The 23,645-nt window shown below is 41.3% G+C and overlaps 1 protein-coding gene across 1 annotated transcript in view; it reads left to right on the forward strand.

Moving 5' to 3' along the window:
• The window catches only part of LOC311036625 (ryanodine receptor 3), a gene marked incomplete at its 5' end in the record, with an annotated part of 257,158 nt that overhangs the window by 206,542 nt on the left and 26,971 nt on the right, over positions 1 to 23,645 (forward strand). Inside the window, 14 exons of the mRNA XM_084045450.1 lie at positions 5,265 to 5,374; positions 6,808 to 6,859; positions 7,613 to 7,669; positions 8,409 to 8,508; positions 9,198 to 9,277; positions 9,366 to 9,442; positions 10,037 to 10,110; positions 14,355 to 14,372; positions 15,749 to 15,829; positions 16,807 to 16,895; positions 18,243 to 18,371; positions 19,859 to 19,963; positions 21,573 to 21,654; positions 22,291 to 23,177. Coding sequence (XP_083901576.1) covers positions 5,265 to 5,374; positions 6,808 to 6,859; positions 7,613 to 7,669; positions 8,409 to 8,508; positions 9,198 to 9,277; positions 9,366 to 9,442; positions 10,037 to 10,110; positions 14,355 to 14,372; positions 15,749 to 15,829; positions 16,807 to 16,895; positions 18,243 to 18,371; positions 19,859 to 19,963; positions 21,573 to 21,654; positions 22,291 to 23,177 — 1,941 coding nt within the window. The remainder of the gene's footprint in view (positions 1 to 5,264; positions 5,375 to 6,807; positions 6,860 to 7,612; positions 7,670 to 8,408; positions 8,509 to 9,197; positions 9,278 to 9,365; positions 9,443 to 10,036; positions 10,111 to 14,354; positions 14,373 to 15,748; positions 15,830 to 16,806; positions 16,896 to 18,242; positions 18,372 to 19,858; positions 19,964 to 21,572; positions 21,655 to 22,290; positions 23,178 to 23,645) is intronic.

A 23,645-nucleotide genomic window follows, 5' to 3' on the forward strand; every position in this document is an offset into this window, starting at 1 on the left:
ATTTTTATCAGATTAACGCATTCAGTCCGGGAACGCATCTCGTGTCATTTTAGATTTCTTTGGCCATTCAAAAATAGCAAAGAAATCTAAAATGACACGAGATGCGTTCCCCGGATTGAATGGATGAAATAGTATTAGAATGGGTCAAACTAGCAACAGAATACATGTTCAGAAGCATCTCCCATGAAGCCCTAATGGTCTTGGATATTTCATAAAAGCAAATGTCAAAGCCTCAATCTGGCAACAACAAGAACATAGGTTTAGAACGATAATATCTAAACATCACAATTCTACATATTGTGAGGAAACAGCGCTGGTGTATACCTTTCACGCTGTCAAAATCACAGATTGGAACTTGACTTGGCCTAACAAAACTCTCCAGTCCATCGTGAGATTTGTCTTTGCTTTAATCCCATGCACATTGCCATTAAAGCGCTTCAATATTACAGTATCCACCGAGAGCCTCCGGGTGGCACTGCACCGCCAGTCATCCCATCGTGTGCACCAACTGTACAGTATGCCCGCCTCGGGCAACGCATGGCATCGCACGGCGCTGATGTCAGTGCTAAGTGTTTGGTGTGGTTCCGTAGCCTTAGCGCTGTGCCCCGTCCGAACGGGGTTAACGGAGCATCCGGCTACGTTTTTTTTTTTAAATCGTTTTTTGAAGACGTTCAATCTTTCTTAACCACATGACCCCTAAAGCCTGGTTTCCACAACGCTCTGCGTGATATCCGTGGAATATACGCATTATTCCCTCTAGCGTTCAGCGCGAGGAAATGCATTCATTTTACGGATGGAACGGAAGCGATCATTTGTAATGAATAGAAAGTGCAACTGAGTACACCCAGAAAAGCAAATCAAATGTGTTTGATGTTATTGTTCACACAGTCAAGGAACTGAATCGAAGGAAATGGCATCTTCTGCTTAATTCCTGGAACACATGCTTACGAGCTTCTTGAAATCTGTTACAAAAAGTTACAAAAGTTACAAAAAGTTTAACATACTCGAGAAAAATGCCGCACAGGAAAAAAAAACCTAACAGAACGAGGACATCGGAGATCATGGAGGTTCCCATAGAATTGAATGGACTAAATGCAATTACGGACATCATGCAAAGCTCAGTGGAAACCAGACATAACGTCGCTATTCTGGGGTGAACATTCGGTGAAAAAATATATGTAATAAGTAGAAGGCCTATTGGGACACTGGTCAACTAAGTATAAAGGGTTTAAGTGGCTAATTCTGACAGTCATGTAATTCTGAGGCATTTGTTGTTGTTGTTGTGAAAGCAGTACTGTAGCAATGCAGTGCCTATAGTGGTGCAGTGTGGAGCTGCTTTCCTCACATTAAACATTAAAATAAATGGTTATTGATCCTTGGGGGGGGGGGATTCAGCAGTAAAAGTGAAACTATTTTAGTAATAGATAAAAGTCAGAGTCAAGGACCAACTCAAGATAGATAAGAACAAAACAGGGTCTAATACCGCTGTGGATCTCGGATGTCATGTGGAACAGCCTATGACGTCAGTACTACTATGACATCGGTACTTTACTATACCACAAGAAATTCGGTCCAGTGGTTTGCCAGACACGCACACGCACACGCACACGCACACGCACACACACACGCACACGCACACACAGAGCATCTTCTAGACCAGGGGTCTTCAACAGGGGGTCCGGGACCCCTAGGGGGTCCTCAGAGCTACTATAGGGGGTCCGCCAAATCTTTGTGAGGATTTTTTTTTTACATTAACCACTTGAACCCTAGAATTCCTTTTCTGAGGGGAACATTAGCCAAAAATAGCAGATCTACAAGCTCTCAACGCCTCACGCTGCGAGGCGTTGAGAGCCTGTAGATCGGCTATTTTTGGCAAATAGGCTATATGTGTAGAGGGAAAAAAAGCAGAATAAGTAAAAAAAAACTTTAATCTGAAACACAATTTTATACAATATAGAGTAGGGGGTCCCTGCTTCATCTCTCTCTCAGCTAGGGGGTCCTTGGCCTGAAAACGTTGAAGACCCCTGTTCTAGACACTAGACAGTTCGCCCTATACTGTCGGAGCCACGGCGTACACATTTTTTAATAAAGATTAAATAAAATAGTTACTTTATGAGACATCTGTACTGGGTCTCTGAGTGAATACTGTACAGCATAGTGTTAACAGGCCTTCAACAGTGACTATCTGGGTAATACACAGTACTGTATGTACAGTACAGTCTATCAACAGTCTGCCAACAATGTATATGAGTGAATACAGGTCTTACAGGTCGCGTGCGGGCGCAACATTTTTCTGGTCTAATTCGGGTCTAACTCGGTCTAATTCGGGTCTAATTTGGGTCTAATTCGGTTCTGTTTGACCAATATAAATCAACATTTTTTCCGGTTTAAATATCAGCACAGGCGATTTTTCTGGTGATTTTTTTTTTCTTCTTCATTTTCCTCTAATCTAGCTATAAAATGTTATAAATCCTTTAAAATGCATCGTGTTTATGAGTGCATGATTTCAAAAGTGGGTTCAGGTTCTATGAAATAAGTATTTATAATTATTTTAACATTAATTTTTAATACTTTTTTTATAACACTTTTCAGTAAATCATTCATACTGTATCTTTCTGTATTTGGATATAATAGATATCGGTCTGATACTGTATAAAAATAAAATCCCTCCCCCCAAAAAAAAAATCAAAAAATATTTTTCAAAAATACTATTGCCGACCCCTGCCCTAGCGTGTTTTTCGTTTTTTTTTGTGTAAATTAACGCCCTATTTGATCATAGTACAGCGTCACACAAAAGCATCAAAAGTAGCAGATCCACAAGCTCAAAATGCGAAGCGATGCGTTTTTAGATCTGCTTTAATTCCTTTGAATATGAATCCTGAAAGTAACAGTTGTGGACATGTGAAGTTTCCACCCGACAGAGACGATTATGGTTTAAGTGATGAAGGATAACATCACAATAATTAGTCTTATATCCCATTCTATATCACATGAGAAAACATGGCACTGTATACAAATCAATAAAAACATGTTACAGCCTTAATGAAATAAAAGTAAATGGGTGGGAAATAGTATGTATTATTCTGGAGTGAAACTAAATTAAAATTCAGGCTGAGTGTCAGGCTAGGTGGGAAATGTACAACCTGAAACAGCAGACTGTCAAACAATAAGTGCCATCATTATTATTGGAGTTGACTTCTTATTAACCACTTTCAACCTGATGTCACTTTTTGGCCATGTCATTATTGGCAACAATTTCCAAACATTTTCACAAGATTTCACGATTTATTTTTAAATGGTCATGATAAGTGACGCATTGTGACCTCATCACAGACGTAGCTGTTTTATTTTTATTTTATTTTTCCCCCTCGCAAATTTGAATAGGGCTTAATTACTGTAAGTAATTAAAACAAGACTATGGCAGAGTATAAACTGGGCTCATGGAGGCTCATGCTTAAAGCCATTGTCCTTCCTTGTGTTGCTGCTGAACACGTGCCCTGACACCCTGTCCTGTCACCTGGCTGGCCTGGCCTGTAGCTGTGGGAAAGTGTGACAGTGTGTGTGAACCAGTGTTAATTTTGACAGCATTTCTTTGGTTTTATTTAGTCATAGTCTTTTGAATAAAATTGTATTTAGTTTATAGTGATATTTTAGTAATCTGAAACGTGTTAGTGTAGTTTTAGTCGACTATACATATCATAAGATTTTAGTCAACTAAATCTACAGTTGATTTGATTGACAATAATGTATTTTGGCGGTGCCTTGATGGTGTCGTAATGGCTGATTTTACACTTGGTTGCATGCTGAAAATAGCCGATGTACAAACTCACAACGTGTTGCAGCACGACACGTTGTGAGCTTGTAGATCGGCTATTTTCAGAGCGCAACACCCGAGCGCAACCAAACATAAAATGACTTGTCTTTTAGTTCTACTGGATCTCTTCTCCATTAGCTCCTTTTTAGTCTAACATTTTAGTCTAGTTTTTATTTGTTGACAAAATTGTCAATTTAGTCTTAGTTTTAGTCATCATAGCTTTGTTTTTACTAGTTTTAGTCGACAAAATTAACACTGGTGTGGACAGTACTGTGTACAGCAGGGGTTCTCAAAATGTTACTTTCAAGTTTGCCCCAGGATTAGGCCACAGACAGACCCCCATAACTCTGGGAGTGTACAAATGGAACCGACTGGACCCATTTGGTTCCATTTGTACACTCTCAGAGTTACCCATTTGGTTCCTATCCGCCCGGGGACCCCCATGGAACCTTCTCAAGGACCCCACCTTGAGAACCACTGGCGTACACACCACTCTGTGTGTGTGTGTGTGTGTGTGTGTGTGTGTGTGTGTGTGTGTGTGTGTGTGTGTGTGTGTGTGTGTGTGTGTGTGTGTGTGTGTGTGTGTGTGTGTGTGTGTGTGTGTGTTCATTCAAGTTTTTCCACCTGTTCTTGTGGTGTATGTATGGAGGGCCCTGTTAAAATATGTTTCAATGTCACTGTGCAATAGTGCATATTGAGATTTGTACAATGTGTATTTTAACAGGGCCCTTACATGTATTTTCTGCACGCTATGTACTTTGTATCCTACTGCTAACCCACTCTATTACAATCCCCTCCCCCAAGGTAAGTGAAGCACAATAAAGTGGCCTTTCAATTAAACACGGATACACTGTCCCCGACAGCGCAGATTCCTTATTTAACTTACTTCTTTGGGGAGGGAGATTTGATTCAGCAGCAGTCTGCTTAACCTGAGGCCGATTCTAAAAAACGCCTTCTAAATCCTGACCTGAATTTTTCTGAAAAAAGTTACAAAGTTACAAAAAATGTATCTTGCTATTTACTGTACATTGCAAAAACTACCCCTAAAGGGGTTCCCAGATTGAAAGGTATAGTTACGTACAGTATAGGGCTTCCCGGTCTAAATGGGTTAAAGGCCCAGAGGTTGGGAATCGCTGCCTTAGTTCTTAATTACTCTTTCGCATTATCGTTGCTGTCTTCCTACTTGAGTCACATCAAAAGTTGCAGATTCGCAAGATCTGCTACTTTTGCTGTTTTTGAATTTGAATCCTGAAAAGTTACAGTTTTGGACATAATGAGACAGAGACGATGTGACATGTCACTGTGACTCTGAAGTGCTCCGCTAGTGTAATAGTTTGCCGTTGAGCATTGCATGGAGCATCCTGGCAGGTGATTGGCTGTGTGATTGCTGTGTGATTGGCTGTGTGATTGCTGTGTGCACGCGTCGCTCACTGGTTTGGTTGTTGCCTAGAAAACGCAGCCCAAGGCCGAGGACGAGGAAGAGGAGGAGGTGGACAAACAGCCGGATCCTCTCCATCAGCTCATTTTACATTTCAGCCACAACGCTCTCACAGAGTGCAGGTAAATGCACGCACGCACGCACACACACACACACACACACACACACACACACACACACACACGCGCACACACACACACACACACACACACACACACACACACACACACACACACACACACACACACACACACACACACACACACACACACACACACACACACACATTTGTATTATTATACTTGTGAGGACTTTTTGGCATAGGATTATTATTTATTTTTTTAATTATAATGTGTCATGCTGTGGCGTGTCGTGAGCTTGTAGCAACAACCATTTATATTTTGTGAACCAGGGAAATTGTCCCCACAATGTATATTTAGAAAATTCTGGCCCTGAAAATTATAGTAATATAACTAAGCACACACACACACACACACACACACACACACACACACACACACACACACACACACACACACACACACACACACTGCTGTGTGCTTGGCACCGATAGCGTCCCATCTGTGCCTGGGTAATTTTTCTGGACATGAACCTTGGCTGATAAACTGTCGCATTAAACTAACATTTCATTGTGCACCAGGAGACTCATGACACACGAGCACTCTGAATTGTTTCCTGATTGCCTGCTGGTATACTACTGTATGTGTATACGGTCCATTACAAATGCCGGAAATGCAATTGCTTCTCCGTTGCTTGCTTAATTCAGTGTTTCCCCAAGACTGGGATGGGACCCGTTTTTGGGTCGTGGACCCATTTTTATGGGTTGTGAGTAAATGTCAACATTTTCCTATATTCTCTTTATTTCAAAACATACAAAAAAAATACCAGAAAAAAACATTATTTCTAAAACATTATAAATGTCTATTTTTGAAATAGGGCTTAAAATTATTAATTCATAATGTACAAGTTTTAGCATTTAGCAGATCTTAATCCAGAGCGATTTACAGCAAACTATAGGTAAACATCAAATGCATAGATTAGAGACGGTGTAGTGCCTCAGTAATCTAGGCTAGGTCAAGTGCTAGTTCTAAGGTGGAGTCTGAAGAGGTGAGTCTTCAGATGTAAATGTATTTCTGCAGTGGTGTAAAGTACATTTACTCAAGTACTGTACTTGAGTACAATTTTGAGGTATTTTTTACTTTACTGGAGTATTTCTAATTTTCTGTACTTTTACTTCTACTCCACTACATTTCAGAGGCAAATATTATACTTTTACTCCACTTCAATTATTTGAAAACTTTAGTTACTAGATACTTTTGATGATTTTTATAAAACATACACCTACTAAGTATTGATACTTTTACGTAAATGTGAGTACTTTTTCCGCCACTGTATTTGGGTCGTGGGGGTTACAATAAAAATAACTTTTGGATCTCAGATGAAAAAGGTTCGGAACCCCTGACTGTTTGCTGAATATTTTGTCTCCTGCCGTACAGGTTTAACAACCAAATAATTTGTCTTTTTTCCTATTTAGTTCCTTAGAGGAAGATCCTTTGTACATTGCCTATGCAGACATGATGGCAAAGGTACTTTATTATAACTTCCCTAATCTGTTGATGTTGGAAAACATATGTACCGTTTCACCACATTTTAAAGGGATAGTTCACACCTATAGATTAGTCACCCCATGGAGACTTGAATTCATGGATATTTTTTTGTTTTTGTCGCATTCCCAAGCCAATAATTTGATGTCCAGCGGACCGGTAGGCAGCGGTTCCTGGAGACTCAAAGGAGACTCTTTGAACCGCTGCCGGTCATCAAATTATTGGCTTAGGAATGCGACAAAAACTAAAAAATATCAATGAATTCAAGTCTCCATGGGGTGACTAATCGATAGGACAAAAAAGGCATTTTGGGGGTGAACTTATCCCTTTAGGATTAATATTTTCTGTTTTTATTTTTTGTCCCAGAGTTGTGTGGACTGGCCCTTAACTCGGGGAGTTATCTGGATTCAGGGGCCCACTTGAAAATCTTTGAGATTTGAGAAAATGTTTACACATTTTCAAGATTTGTCAAAAATAGCAGATCTACAAGCTCATAGCGCGGCACTCGGTGCCGCGCTATGAGCTTGTATGTCTGCTATTTTTGAATAGCCCAAAGAAATCTAAAATGACACAGATGCGTTCCTGGATTGAATGTGTTAACCTGTTATGCAGGCGTGATGACATGGTGACTTAACTTCTCTAATCCTGTTGATGTTGAAAACATGTATTGTTTCACCACGTTTTAAGATGAATATCTTCTGCCTCCCCACCCCCCCCCCCTTTCTTTTCTCCCAGAGTTGTGCGGAAGGCGAGGAAGAGGAAGACGAGGAAGGGAAAGAGAAAACATTTGAGGTGCTAATGCTGCCGCAGCCACACAGACCCCCCAAAATAATCATGTTTGAACTGCGGACCCCCCAAAATAATGTATTCATAATATAAAATCTGCAAAGTACAGTGACTAGTAACTAAAGCTGTCAAATAGTTGTAGTGGAGGAAAAAGTACAATATTTGCCTCTATGTAATGGAAATAGTCAAATAAATTGAAAGTTCCTTAAAATTGTACTTAAAGTGGCACTATGTAACTATTTTTTTCATGAATAAAATTGAATTGTCTCCTATCGGTATGGTAGAGTATGTTAATACATTATGTCTCTCTGCTCGTCTATTGAGACATTTAGATCGTGTCAAATGTCATGTCTCATCTAGACACAGGATCCGACACAATCTTTTTCCTGATGGTCAAGATTCAATTTCTACCCTGAGCAAGCAGGCAGGCTCTATTAGCTCAATGGTAAAAATGTCAGCACTTGTGCAGGAAACCAGGTTCAAAGCACACACACATAAACTCTGTTATCTTTGTTTATGATGCAATATAGGCTATTGGGCAAGTGCAATATTGTACCTAGTGGATGGTTTCCCCATGGTCCCCCCTTATTTTAATAACTTAATATTTCAAGATTCTTGTCTTGTTAAATTAGTTGCACTTTTTCTGTAAATTGTGTTCTTGCTCTGTAAAGCACTTTGAGCTGCATTAATGTCATGAAAGGTGCTGTACAAATAAAGTTTATTATTTATTATTATTATTATATAGGAAAAGGAGATGGAGAAACAGAAGACTCTCTACCAGCAGGCCAGACTTCACGACCGCGGAGCTGCAGAGATGTCGCTGCAGATGATCAGCGCCAGCAAGGGTACGGCGGCTCAATGTCGGCTTTCTCTGCACAGCTCTTAACCATAGACTGTATAAAAGAGATGGACAAAGCCACACCCCTGGTCTCTACAGACTGTAAATTAAACCGTTTTTTCAGCTGTTTGAAATCCGCCATCTTTAATATAAACAAAAAAGCAACCGGCAATAGGACCCGGAAATCAATCCCTAAATGAATACTATTGGTTGGGTAGCTTTTGTCAATCAAGAGTGGGGGCGGGGTATGAATGCTATTGGTTGTGTAGCTTGTCAATCAAATCATCCCGCCCCGCCTAGAGCATAAGCTACTTTATCGTCAATTTTAAAATAAATGGGACCATAATTTACCAAAACGCATATCATGTTGATTGAAAGAAGACTTTAAACTAGCGACTCGAAGCATATAGTATTTATGACAATGTTTATTAAGGTAAGAAAATCAAGTCTAAAGTTCGTCAAAAACCTATCCGCTTGCATTGAAAAGAAAAATCTTTCTGACAGGCCATTCATATGAACTGTCTCTTGAACTCACTTCCTTATTAGACTAAATGCACAACTCTCAAGCTGCACCCTTGCTCTTAACCCATTACAACCAGGGAACGGAACGCATCTGTGTAACCACTTTAACCGTTCTCTTATAGCCTACTTTGGCGATTCAAAAATAGCAGATATTCCTTTTGTTGTGTCTTCTAGGTCGACTTGATCCAATGGTGACCTTCACCCTGAAACTGGGCATCTCCATTCTCAACGGCGGGAACATACTGGTCCAGCAGGTACACACACTGTGTTTGGTGGAACACATTCTACATACTTGATGGTTTGCATTGCATTACTAACACTCTACGTTTGCATTTTGTGCAGAAAATGCTGGATTATCTGAAGGAGAAAAGAGACGTTGGTTTCTTCAAGAGTTTGTCAGGCCTGATGATGTCTTGCAGGTAATGGAGGGGCGCGGCACGCAGCTAATACACCTAATTTACATATATACATGGGCGTAAATTGGGTATGGCAAGGTATGGCAGGTGCCATACCTTGGCAAAAAAAACAAAAAAACAAGCTTGTAGGTTGGCTATTTTCAAATGGCCGAAATGTATATAGGGCTGAAGTGGTTAATGTATGTTTTGTAATCATAAACAAAATCTACAAGGTATCTAGTAACTAAAGTTTTCAAATAAATGTAGTAGAGTAAAAGTACACTATTTGGAAATTGAAAATACTCGAGTAAAGTACAAATACCTCAAAATGTTACTTAAGTAGAGTATTAGGTTACTTTCCACCACTGTACAGTACATAAATACAGATTATAGATTTTTCGGTATTACATGATGATAGGTTCTTGGTTTACCTATGATCCAAGATGACTATTTCTATGCATTTGATGTGGTATGTCGTGTTTTCCTTGTTTACTGTAAATCACTCTGGATCAAGAGCTTCTGCTAAATGCCTGAATTCTAAATTGCATACAACATACTATTATACAACACAGCATCCAGGTGACATGACGTCCTGTGTGTCCTCTCTCTCTCTGTCAGTGTCCTGGATCTAAATGCATTTGAAAGGCAGAACAAAGCCGAGGGTCTGGGCATGGTGACAGAAGAAGGCTCAGGTAAGTGACGGGAGGACAAGACCGGGGACATTGTCCGTCCTTGTTTCTGTCCCAGTTGAACACGACAACACACATCAATCGTCCCCATTGTGTCCTCTTGACTCTTTAGATATAAAGAGGAACAGAGTTGTCTTTGTTGCGTGCCGTGATAGATAGTCTGCAATGGTTGAATATAAAACTTTCTAAAGAACGTGAAGTTAATCTATTCAGTTTTTTACATGCCGTATGCTATGCGTTGCTGTGCTAAAAATGGAAATATCGATCGTAAAGCTCTGGCAACTTAACTGCTCTGTTGTGATAGAGTGCACTGTTGTGATCGCTAATGTGAGTGTTTATTGATTACGATTGAAGATCAAATGGAGATGAACACATTCTAATGTCTATTAAGGCCTTTGCCCAAAACCAGTGGTGGAAGAAGTACTCAGATGTTGGACTTAAGTAAAAGTAGCAATACCACAGTGTAAAAAATACTTAAGTAAAAGTGCATTTAAAATCTACAAACGTATTGGCATCAACATATCCTTAAAGTAGCAAGAGCTAATGTACTCATTATGCAGAATGCCCATTTCAGAATGATATCTTATTGGACTATAATTATTGATAACCAATTATGCCCTAGTTTATACTTTGTCTCTTCAAAAATGGCCGATCTACAAGCTCACTTGTTAGCTTGTAAATCTGCTATTTTTGAGAGAAGAAGATTTTTGATCATTAATAATTCATCCTATTAATTACAGTACATTTGTCTCTGAGATGTAGTGCAGTATATATATATATATATTATCAAGATAGGCCTATGGGAAAGCTCTAGTAAAGTAAAAATGACTTTGAAATTGTAGTTAAATACAGTACTTTTTAAGGAGGGAGTCCCCACCCCTCCCCGGTCGGTGTAATTCTAGCTCTGGTATCATCTATGAGTAATGACACCCCAACCCAAATGAGTAAGCCTTGTTGTGACATGTTGTCTCCTCCCACCCGCTAATGATTGGCCCCCATGCCGCTGTTGTTCTTGAACGAGGCCTGTGATTGGCTCAAAGACACACGGTGCAGCATTAACCCCACGACCCATCCGCTCTATAAGTTCTCACAGGGGATTATTCCCACCTCCATGTCACATGTACTGTACTGTATGTCCCCCCATGCGCCACGTCGTCGTGTACCACAGCACTGGTTCTCAACCTCAGGTCACGGGACCACCAGGGGTCCAAATGGACCCTTATAGGGTCTGTAACTCGAGTTGCACTGATATTCTTTTGGTTGAAACGAAAAGATTTTTTGTTAAAAGGTTAAAGCTCTATATTTGGATAGCAATCACTGCTATGGAGTGTTTGTTCAATAACAGCGGTCTCCCCATCTATCCAGTTCTTTAATAAACGGAAAATACATTTTGAGGCGGATTGCCAATTTCAGCCAATCAGAAGAGAGAACCCATTTTATCAGCTTAACTTTTATAGTGTTCTTCTTCAAATTATGTCTGCTCACTTATGTGTGTCATCAATTCCAATTTCACTTGTTTATCCTGGGCGCGTTCGAAAATACAGCACTGAGCGCACTGGCCAATACAAACTAATAGGCGAGTGTGCTCTGGTGCGTAATTTCCGAACGCACCCCTAGTATCATGTATGAGTTCTCTCTCCTGATTAGATTTAATTGGTATCCCAACCTGAACATGCATTTTCTGTTTGATAAAGAGCTGGAGAGACAGGGAGACCCCTGTTACTGAACAAACACTGTAGCAATGATTACTATCAGAATATCATCTACAGTATTTAACAAAAATACTAATCACTTACTTAAAGGGCAAGACCACTTTGGTAGAGGTTTGGGTCGTGTAGTTACCTTGCCATGATGTAACAACAAAGGTGGGCAAGAAATCAAAAATAATTTCTCCATTGACTAGCATTTAATCAACAGGAAGTTGACATTTTTATTAAAAAAACAAACAGTACCGGGTTTTGTGATGTTCTATACTGTCTGAATCAGCTTTGTCCGCGTTCGTTTATGGGCTAAAAGAGCTCTTCCAGTTGCTGTACAATGTAAGTCAATGAGGAGCATACGTTAAATTATCAATTTCTAGTCAATGGAGAAATTGTTTTTTATTTCTTGCCCACGTTTGGAGGAGTTACATCATGGCAAGGTAACTACACAACTCAAACCTCCACCAAAGTGGTCTTGCCCTTTAAATTGGGTGCCCACATAATGCATATCAAACTGGTGGTCCTTGGAATGAAAAAGGTTGAGAATCATGTGCTGCAGTAAGCCAGCGTGTGTGTGTGCGTGTGACGTGTGCATTCTCCATCATGCAGGCCAGCCTGTGTGTGTGCTACTGTATGTGTCAGTCCTGTCCTGTCCTGTCCAGGCCCTGTCTGTCACTGCAAAACCAAACCAAAAAAATGGATTAATTTCAAGGACTCCCCAGTTTGACATGAATTAGGCTACGGATCCCCATTTAATGGCATTTATATCTCTGGGACCCCAATTTATATTGTAAAAGCAATGTTACCCTGCAAGGCCCAGTGTGATCGCACGATCACATGTATGTTTTATAAAGAAATGAGTTTAAATCATTTTTCTTTTCTGTTATTTTTTATTTTTTTCACCTCTAAATCCTCATTGGGTCCTATTGTTTAGTCTTACAATGCCATTGGCCAGGATATTTGCATATAAATACCCCCCACAGAGCCAGGAATCATCACAACTTGAAAAGAATCTGGGCCTTGCAGGGTTAATTTAACTCTGAGAGTGTACAAATGGAACCAAATGGACCCCAACGGGTCCATTTGGTTCCATTTGTACACTCTCTGAGTTACAGACCCATACGGGTCCATTTGGTTCCATTTGTACACTCTCTGAGTTACAGACCCATACGGGTCCATTTGGTTCCATTTGTACACTCTCTGAGTTACAGACCCATACGGGTCCATTTGGTTCCTAACTATCATTTAGCTGGGGACCCCGTGGAACTCCCCCAAGGACCCCTGGGGGTCCCCGGACCCCACTTTGAGAACCAATGGCATACAGTATGATGCGATGGGGTGCACTGCATACATTAGGATCCGATGGATCCTTACATGGATCCATACAGTATGCGGATACGTTTCGGCCCATCGTCACTTTCGGGCTGAAACCTTGTGTCCAAAAGCATTCAGTAAAATGGAAAAACAGAACCTGTGTTCTAATGGTATAGGGCTCATGTCACGATGACAAATTTAAGTTGACGATTAATTGTCTCACTAATAATTGCGATTGACGATTTAAACGTGTGTTTTTGGCATTGAACGTTGGAACATATGAATAAAAAAAATCAGTTTGCCTTTTAGGCTTCGTTATAAAAAGAAATGCACAGGGAAGATATGTCAAATAACTGAAATATACAAAGAAATTACTCACATTTATTAATTGTATACAAAAAAAGGAAAAAAGAGGCCCTGATCTACAAGCTTACAACGTGTCACTTTGTGACGCGTTGTAAAATTTTTCAACATGGAAACGATTATGACTAAGCAATTGCGATTATCTCGAATAATTGCGATTAGACGATTATGTAATAATTGTGACAGGCCTACCAATGGGTCTAATGTAGTTAAGCTCTTGATAATACTTTTCCTAAATATTTATAAAAACTCACAGGCAGACTTAGCCACTTTCAGTCTGGTGTCCCTATATTTTGGGCATGTCATTATAGGTGAACAAGAATCCAACTCTACAAGCATCACAACGCCTTGCATCGCGATACGTTGTGAACTTGATAGGCGATTTTGACTATTGTTGTGCAAAACTGTATTTACCGCCCGGCGCAACATAAAATAGGCTTTTGATTGATGAAAAGACTAAAAACGTGAAGGTTTCTGCCTGACAGTGACGCCATGCATATTCCAACTCATTCTCACCTCATAAACCCAGGCATAAGTGATGGTGACTGTTGGTGCTGTAGCATTCTCTCCTCCAGTCTAAACAGCTGCTTAATTAGCCAGCTGCTTAACGACTACCTGATGTAGTACACCTGTTAAACGCATGTCAGTGTGCCACGGTGATGTTACTGGAACCTAGAATTAATTATATATAGTGATATGTATTTATACACAACTGTAGAGCAACCTGTCTCTCTTGTTCCTATTTCTTCTGATTGAAACTCTATGTCTTCTCCTTTGCTTATGTCTGCTTTTGTTTGTTTGTTTGTTTGTTTGTTTGTTTGTTTGTTTGTTTGTTTTCTTCTGGTCATGTTTTTAACTCATCGGTCGCAGTCAACGTGAGTGAGCGGGGTAAATACATGGTTTAGATTCTATTCATTCTTACGCAATGCCACCATCCTGATTGCAAATTCATCCAGTTCCCTGCTCCCCATCCTAACCCTCACAACCTTTCCTCTCCTCCCTCTCTCCCTTCTCTTTCTCTCCCTCTCTCCCTCTCTGCCTCTCTCCCTCCCCCTTGTCTTGAATGCGATATCACCCTCTTTAGTGCTCTGGACTCAAGAGAACACATGCATGCTCCTCTCACGTCCAGAACGCTTGTTGAATCCATATAGTCCAGCTGCCCCAAAATTAACTGACAACCTCTGTTTCTTTCTTGCTCCAATGCGTTAAGACGTTAATGCTTGTTGTATGCGTGGGATCTTGTCTATGTCTCTTAAATGTCAACGGTACTAACCACTCCAGTAAGTCTCTGGAAGAAAGCTGTGCACTAAGAAATGAAAACCCTCACAAAGCTTTGTTTACTGGACACAGCAAAGCTTTGCCCATGTGAAACCGTTTTTATTCCTCTTTATCAATAATGCCCTGCTGTCATTTTGGACATTGTCACGCCTTGCCAAGCAGTAGCGGTGCACACAGTTTTATGGCACTTATACAAAGCCCAGTTATGAAGAAGTAGCAGTTATGCAGGCCATGGTGCCTGAAGAAGGAGCAGTTAGGGGCCGTCTCCACAGAAAGCGTTTTTTTGTTTGTTTTCTTAGCTGCCAGCGCCTATCTGCCATGCATTTCTATGGTTAAAGACCCTTTATTTCTATAGTTAAAGACCCTTTCTGTCATGCATTTCTATGGTTAAAGACCCTTTATTTCTATAGTTAAAGACCCTTTCTGTCATGCATTTCTATGGTTAAAGACGGGCTGGAGCACTCCCAGGAAAATATTGAACTTTTGGAAGAGTAGAGCCTCTCCTCCATGTCTTTTCCTATGCAGAGGGTTGGAGAGGCACCTCGCTCAGCGTACAATATGTGTAGTGCTCTCTAGACGTGATATCCAAAGCGCTCCGCTCTGTCGCTCAAAGAGAAAGAAAACCACTTCCTGTGAACACTGCTCCTTTATCGTTGTTGTCGGGTAGAACGCCTCTTATCTCCATTTTTGACCTTTTTGTGTTTTTCCTAAATTACTTACTTGATCATACAACAGCGTCACACAAAAGTATCAAAAGTAGCAGATCTGCAAGCTCGAAACGCGGCTTGCCGATCTGCTAATTTTGATATTTTGTCGAATTTGAATCCTGAAAAGTCACAGTTTTGGACATAATGAGGTTTCTAACCCGACAGAGACGTTATGCAAGCTCCTGGTGCCTGATGATGGAATGTTGAGTTTCTGATGTAATTCTGTGGGAAAAACAAACGTCGGGACCAGTGGTCAATCTGGTCTTCCCTTGCCTGCAGGTTCCAAGGTGCTGCAGAATGATGAGTTTACTAGAGATCTCTTTAGGTTTCTGCAGCTGCTGTGTGAAGGACACAACAATGGTAGGTGGATCATTTCCAGTAGTGGGAAAAGTATTCAATTGTGTTTTACTCAAGTAAAAGTATCAATACTGCAATCTAGAAACACTCTGTTACAAGTAAAGGTCCGGGTAATCAAAATGTACCCGAGTAAAAAAACATTGGCATCAAACATTATGCAGAATGTCCCGTTTCACAAGTTATCATTAAGTACATTACTTGAGTACATGTACTTAGTTACTTTCCACTACTGATCACTTCCATGTTTATATTGTAATCAGCAACTTCTGACTACAAGGTTCTCAAACCTTTTCAGCTCAAGACCCGAAAGAGAAATTTGGTGTCTCGTCTCCCGGGAACTTACTTTACATTATGTACCACACTTACACCCTATTCAAAAAAATACCAGATCTACAAGTTCAACATGTTGTGAGCTTGTAAGATCGGCTATACTCACTAGCTATTTCTTGAACGTTTTTATTGTAAATGTTATGGATTTGTTCAATTATTTTATTTATTATTTTGGGGGGAAATTTCTGATTTTTGTTTTTTGTTAAAAAAAAAGTTTAATCTTTTGAAATAATAAAAACAAATTGTAGGAAACTAAAAAACAAATGGGTCCCGACCCATTATTTGGGAAAACACTGTTGTAGGTCCATCAGGCTACTGTAATGCTAAACTGAATGGCTCTAAGCCAGGGGTTCCCAAAATGTGGGTCGGGACTTCCGGGGAGGTCCCCAGATGATTAGCTTAATGTGTAACATTGTTTTCTCACTAAACAGTAAACAAACCAGCATACAGGTATCTTCTTCACATTCATAACAATTTACGGACCTTTTGTAATACCTTCCCCAGTTCAAATATGATTATTTTGGGTGGATTGCTGTCTGAAAAGTTGGGGAACCCTTGCTCTAAGCGACAATAAAGTCTGTACAAAGTTAGAGTGTCTGTCTCCTCTACTGTGGCCAACTCATTGTTTCCCAATTGGTTCCCGTTATCAGACTTCCAGAACTTCCTGAGGACTCAGACAGGGAACACAACGACTGTCAATATTATCATCAGCACTGTGGACTACCTGCTCAGACTCCAGGTGAGGATGTTGGAACACAAAGGTTGTTGGGTGTATATGTTCCAATCATTCTTAACCTTTTTTAATGTCAAGCAGGGCCCCCTAGTTTGATATGTATTTTGGCCCCAGACCCCAATACATTTTGCACAGAGATTAAATTATACTGTTTTATAGACCTACTGTTCTCCCTTATTTAACCATGCCACAGTATTTTAGTCTGTTCCTAAAACAGAGTGTTATTTTAAGTAAGTGTTATTTTAAAACGCAAAAAGTTATTTTTGCGTTTTTAAGTAAGTTTACACATCTTTGCTTTAGCATCCTATATCCTCTATGGTTAAATAACTGCAAAAGAATCCAAGCGGGAAGCACGCACATCTCAACAAAAATTCCACCGGCGCTGAACAAAAATACATACAATGGAGAAGAAGGGAAGTCCGTGCACTGTTCTGTAGCTCCCAGTAGAAAAAGTTTTATTTTAAATAATACTTTTTCTACTGGGAGCTACAGAGCAGTGTTGCGGACTTCCCTTCTTCTCCTAAATCAGGGGTCTTAAATGTTTTCAGGCCAAGGACCCCTTAGCCGAGAGACAGATGAAGCAGGGACCCCCCCACTACAATTTTATAAAATTGTGTTGCAGATAAAAAAAAGGCATATATTTCGTAGACAGTTTCATAGACTTTGACAGCTATCGTTAGTGTCTGTTGGACTCAGACATTTTATTCAGACATTTAACCGACCATCAATACTTAGTCTGCTCTTTTCCTCCCCTCTACATCAAACCTCTTTGCCAAAAATAGCCGATCTACAAGTTCACAACGCCTCGCAGCGCGAGGCGTTGTGAGCTTGTTGATCTGCTATTTGTGGCTAATGTTCCACTCATAATAGGGATGCTAGGGTTCAAGTGGTTAATGTAAAAAAAAACATGATCCTATCACACAAAGATTTGGCGGCCCCTCACGTAGTAACTCTGAGGACCCCCTAGGGGTCCCGGACCCCCTGTTGAAGATCCCTGTCCTAAATAACTGCAAACCCTCCACACACAAAAAAAGGAAATACGTTACCTGTACACACATCCCTCGTTAAGAGCACCTGCAATTTGCAACTGGACCTAGACAAGTCTTCTAGCTCGCCAAAAGATATGACCCCCCCCACTGTTGTTCTGTGAATATACTTAGTATAGTAGTATACTATTGTCTTTATTATGTCTTGATGAATTGAATACTTAGGACCACAATGGAAACAAGCCCTCTGGGATTTTTGTGTTATCCTTTTAGCATTGATAGGCCTAACTGTACCTCTGTACTTTTTGCAAACTGTTAAAGAAGTATTCAGTCAATTAATCAACCCGATAATCAATCGTTCCCCCAGGAATCGATCAGTGATTTCTACTGGTACTACTCTGGTAAGGATGTCATGGATGAAGCGGGACAGAGGAACTTCTCTAAAGCGCTGGCTGTGGCCAAGCAGATCTTCAACTCTCTAACAGAGTATATACAGGTACTGTAGATCTTCAACTCTCTAACAGAGTATATACAGGTCAGGTACTGTACACTGAGGCTCATACAGTAAAGCCTCTAACATAGTATATATACAGGGGTGCACATAACTGGTGCGCAGGTGCGCATGCGCACCCAAAATAAAAAAGGAGCACCACATCAGACGACGCGAGGTGCTTTTGCGTACCAACAGCTGGGACAGGAATTTCCAAGCTTTTATTTTTTAGCAAAACTAAAAAATAAAAGCCTGGAGATCGAGGACGCATGCTGCACGTGATTGTGTGAGTGTCTCGCATCGCCTCGCATTGCCTCGCTGCGTGCACGCAGCCAGCAGCGGCTGTTTAGAGGCACTCGTCACCGATGATGAACGCACCGTGATGGTGCAAAATATGCCGTGAACGTCCCAATCTGGCGGATAAAAGCAGCGCAGCACAGGGCACCAACCTTGGGGGCTTCACCAAACGATGACAACGTTGACAAAACTGTCCGGTGGGCACCGTGCTGACTCCCCCCCCCCCCCCCCCCCCCCCGCCCCGGCTCTTTCGGCCGGGGCGGGCAAAGAGCACATTTGGTATGCTCTTATTTCACTCTACACAAATCGATTCTGCAAAAAATAGCAGATCTACAAGCTCACAACGCATTGCAACGCTTTGGCTATTTTTGGCAAACCAGAATAGGGATGCTGGGAGTTGAAGTGGTTAATAAAAGTGGCATTTTAAGTTTTAAGCATGTTTTGATTATCACGATAATATCGTTAATCACAAATATTTTTGATCTGCTACTCTTGAGGCTTTGGTGTGACGCTGTAGTATGATCAAGTAGGGCGTTAACTTACACACAAAAAACACAAAAGTTAGAATGTGGATTTAAGAGGTTTCTGCCCTGACAGCAACGATTTACAGCTTAAGTGGTTATAGCTACTAGACAATTCTCTGAGCTGTAAACTGTGATTCACTTTGCTGCAATGCTGCCTCAGTGCAACACCATTATAAACATGTCACAGTAAAAGGAAAACACTGACTTTACGGCCCTGAGCTCTGCCCTCGTTCCATCTACTTCAGCGCTTCTCAACCTATTTCTGGATCAGGGCCAGTGGTGGAAAGTAACTAAGTATATTTACAAGTACAATTTTGAGGTATTTGTACTTTTTTCCAATTTCCAATAGTTTTACTTCTACTCCGCTACGTCTCAGATCCAAATATTGTACTTTTACTGCACCACAATTATTTGAAAACTTTGTAGATTTTGATTATTATTATAAAACATACATTAACCACTTCAGCCCTATATACATTTTGGCCATGATGTGTTTCACTGTTGTAGGGTCCATGCATTGTTGGTAACAAGTGTTCTCTCATGATGTGTTTCACTGTTGTAGGGTCCATGCATTGTTGGTAACAAGTCTTCTCTCCTGATGTGTTTCTGTGTTGTAGGGTCCATGCATTGTTGGTAACAAGTGTTCTCTCATGATGTGTTTCTCTGTTGTAGGGTCCATGCATTGGTAACCAGCAGAGTTTGGCTCACAGCCGGCTGTGGGATGCAGTGGTGGGCTTCCTGCATGTGTTTGCAAACATGCAGATGAAGCTGTCTCAGGTAATTAGTAGACACCCTCTGTAAAGCCCTCTTCATTTGGTATTATGACATTAAACTGTGCCTCACATGAACATTCATAACCACTAGAGGTCTCTCTAAGATCAAGGATGAACCAAGGCCAGTTCAATATCATGACCAACACCTCTACTCACCATTCCCTCAACTAGAACAGTGTCTCTCAAGCTTTTTCATGCCAAGGAGGACCCCCCAAATTGATATGTATTTGGCCACAGACCCCCATCTGGAAATTATGTTGTGCCAGGGACCCCATACAAGATGTGTGTTGTTAAAAATGTTTCAAAAATATTCAAACATTTCTAAGAGCTCACAACGCATCGCGATGTTGTGCTTCGGCTTATTGTCAAATAGCTGATGTACAGTATACTGTACTATGTTTAAAGTGGTTAAACAGATAGTTGATGCTATATTAACACATGGCCCCTTGGAACACACCTCCCCAAGGACCCAAACCCTACTTTGAGAACCCCTGAACCAGAAGATGCATGACTTCTCCTATGCTGTGTACATTAACCAATATTGCCTCTATTTCCAATAAGCCTCTGCAGCCTGTCCATCCGCCCTAATGTTATTTCGGTGCCATCTGAAAGGGGCATGGGGGCTGATTGTGGGGCGCTGGAAATGACAGAGAGGACAGGTGGAGGAGGGGGGGTTAGAATGTTTTAGCTTATCAAATCCCACTTTAGATTGATGGCCCGCTGAACGCCCGCATGGAGGAGAGGACTAAATGTGTCAGTGTGTGAGCGAGGCCATCTGCTTTGGGACGGTGAAATAGCATTACGGCCGGTGGTGATGTATGGAGATGACCTACAGGTGTAGGAGATCAGGGCCCCCCCCGCGGGGGGCTCCATGATGGGGCCCCATGCACCACACTCTGAAGTGGCCTTGAAGGTCCCACAAATGATGCCTCTCTCAAGGGTATTAGTCAGCAGTGGTGTAAAGTAACAAAGTACACTTACTCAAGTACTGTCTACTTAAGTACAATTTTGAGGTATTCTTTTTTACTTTACTGGAGTATTTCTAATTTTCAGTACTTCTCATTACTTCTACTCCACTACATTTCAGAGGCAAATATTGTACTTTTACTCCACTACAATTATTTGAACATTTTAGTTCTAGTTACTTTGTAGATTTTGATTATTATTACAAAACATACATGAACCAGTTCAGCCCTATATACATTTCGGCCATTTGAAAATATCAGATCTACAAGCTCACAATGCGTCGCATCGCGACGCATTGTGAGCTTGTAGATCGGCTATTTTCAACAGTTTTTTATACATTTGAAAACTTCAATTCATCTTTATTTATTTCATTATCACATTCATTTACTTTTCTTTTTAACTTTTTACATATTCCATAAATTAAAAGGAGGAGGAACAAGAGATGCCAATACTTTTGTATTTTTACTCAAGTACATTTTGAATTTGAATACTCTTTTTTTTTGCTCAAATTAGATTCTCAGAACCTTATCTGAAACAGAGTCATAAGCGTATGGAAACAACCAGAACCTGAACCCCACCGTTCGCTTAGTTCTTGCAGTGGAAAAGTGCCATAAACATGAGCTTGTGTTTTCCTCTTCTCCTCACAGGACTCCAGTCAGATTGAGTTATTGAAGGAGCTCCTGGACTTGCAGAAGGACATGATAGTCATGATGCTCTCACTTCTGGAAGGTTTGCTTTCTGCTGAGTCACTGTATTACTGTGGATGTGCCTAGCTTCTTTTTTTGTTAATGACCAGCCACACTGCACAGATGTGTTTGCTAGGGGTATCTTACAGTGGTTCTCAAACATTTTCATGTCAGGGACCCCCAAATTGATACATAGTAGTACCCCGCGGACCCCCATTTGAGAAGATAATGACTGAAATGATTTTACAGGGACCGCCATAAGAGAAGAATTGCTCTACGGCGTGGCTGTAGAGCAGTGATTCTCAACCTTTTTAATTTCAAGGACCCCCATTTTGATATGCATTAGGCCACGGACCCCCAATTTGATGCAATTTTTATCTATGGGACCCCAATCTGTACTGTAAAATCATCAGTGTTCATTTAACTTACCCTTATGGGTTCATTTGGGTTCATTTGGTTACATTTTTACACCCTCAGAGTTACAGCTGCGGGTCCATTTGGTTCCTAATCCTAACTATCCATCATTTGGCTGGGGACACCCAGGAACCCCCTCATGGACCCCTGGGGGTCCCCGGGACCCACTTTGAGACCCAGTGGTATATGAGATTAAATCTATTGATTTGCATACACATAATATTTGCCCTCAGCTTCCGTAACCTTGTTCTTCCTGTCTTCGCAGGTAACGTTGTCAACGGCACCATTGGCAAACAGATGGTAGATACCCTGGTGGAGTCCTCCAGCAACGTGGAGATGATCCTCAAGTTCTTCGACATGTTCCTCAAGCTGAAGGACTTGACCACCTCCGATAAGTTCAAGGAGTACGACCCCGACAGCAAGGGGGTCATCTCAAAGAAGGACTTCCAGAAGTCCATGGAGAACCAGAAGCAGTATTCTCAATCCGAGATCGAATTTCTCCTCTCGTGTACCGAGGCCGACGAGAATGACATGTTCAACTACGAGGAGTTTGTGGAGAGATTCCACGAGCCGGCCAAGGACATTGGGTTTAATGTAGCCGTTTTGCTCACAAACCTATCGGAACATATGCCTCATGATAGCCGGCTCTCAACTTTCCTCGACTTGGCCGAAAGCGTCCTGAGCTACTTTGAGCCTTACCTGGGTCGTATTGAGATCATGGGCGGAGCCAAGCGCATCGAACGAGTCTACTTCGAGATCAGCGAGTCGAGTCGCACGCAGTGGGAGAAGCCTCAGGTCAAAGAGTCCAAACGGCAGTTCATCTTCGACGTGGTCAACGAGGGCGGGGAGAGCGAGAAGATGGAGCTCTTCGTCAACTTCTGCGAGGACACCATCTTCGAGATGCAGCTGGCCTCCCTGATCTCAGAGACGGATCCGGTGGAGCGTCTGGAGGAGGACGAGGAGGACGGCCAGAGAGTGGACGAGGAGCAGGAGGAAGAGGAGGAGGAAATAGTGATGCTGGAGGCCTCGTCGGCGTTCACCATCGCCTGCGTCTCCATGAGGAAGAGCCTGGGAGACCTCCGCCAGCAGTTCACCGTCAGGAGCGTGCGGAGACACTACAAGAGGTTCCGGAAGATGAGCGCGAGGGAGATGGTGCGAGGCAGTGTTGATTTCCTCGACTAAAACTATGACGAAAAATGCTCGTCGACTACCTTTTTTCACTGACGAAAACTACATTAAAACATAAGCTATGATGACTAAGACTAAATATATTAAAAATTACAAATAAAACTAGACTAAAATGTTAGTGAGGGACTAGTGGAGAAGAGATCCAGTAGAACTAAGACATTTTATGTTTTGTTGCGCTCGGATGTTGCACTCTGAAAATAGCAGATCTACAAGCTCACAACGCGTCACGCTGCGACGCGCCGCAAGCTTGTAGCTCGGCTATTTTCAGCACGCAACCAAGTGTAAAATCAGGCATTACGACGCCATCAAGGCACCGCCAAAATACATTTTAGTCGACTAAATCAACTGTAGATTTAGTCGACTATAATCTTATGATATTTAGTCGACGAAACTAGACAAAAACTAAAACATTTCAGGTGACTAAAATATGAC

The sequence above is a fragment of the Gymnoscopelus microlampas genome (assembly GCF_963454915.1).
Source record: "Gymnoscopelus microlampas genome assembly, chromosome: 20".
In the NCBI taxonomy this organism is placed as follows: Eukaryota; Metazoa; Chordata; class Actinopteri; order Myctophiformes; family Myctophidae; genus Gymnoscopelus; species Gymnoscopelus microlampas.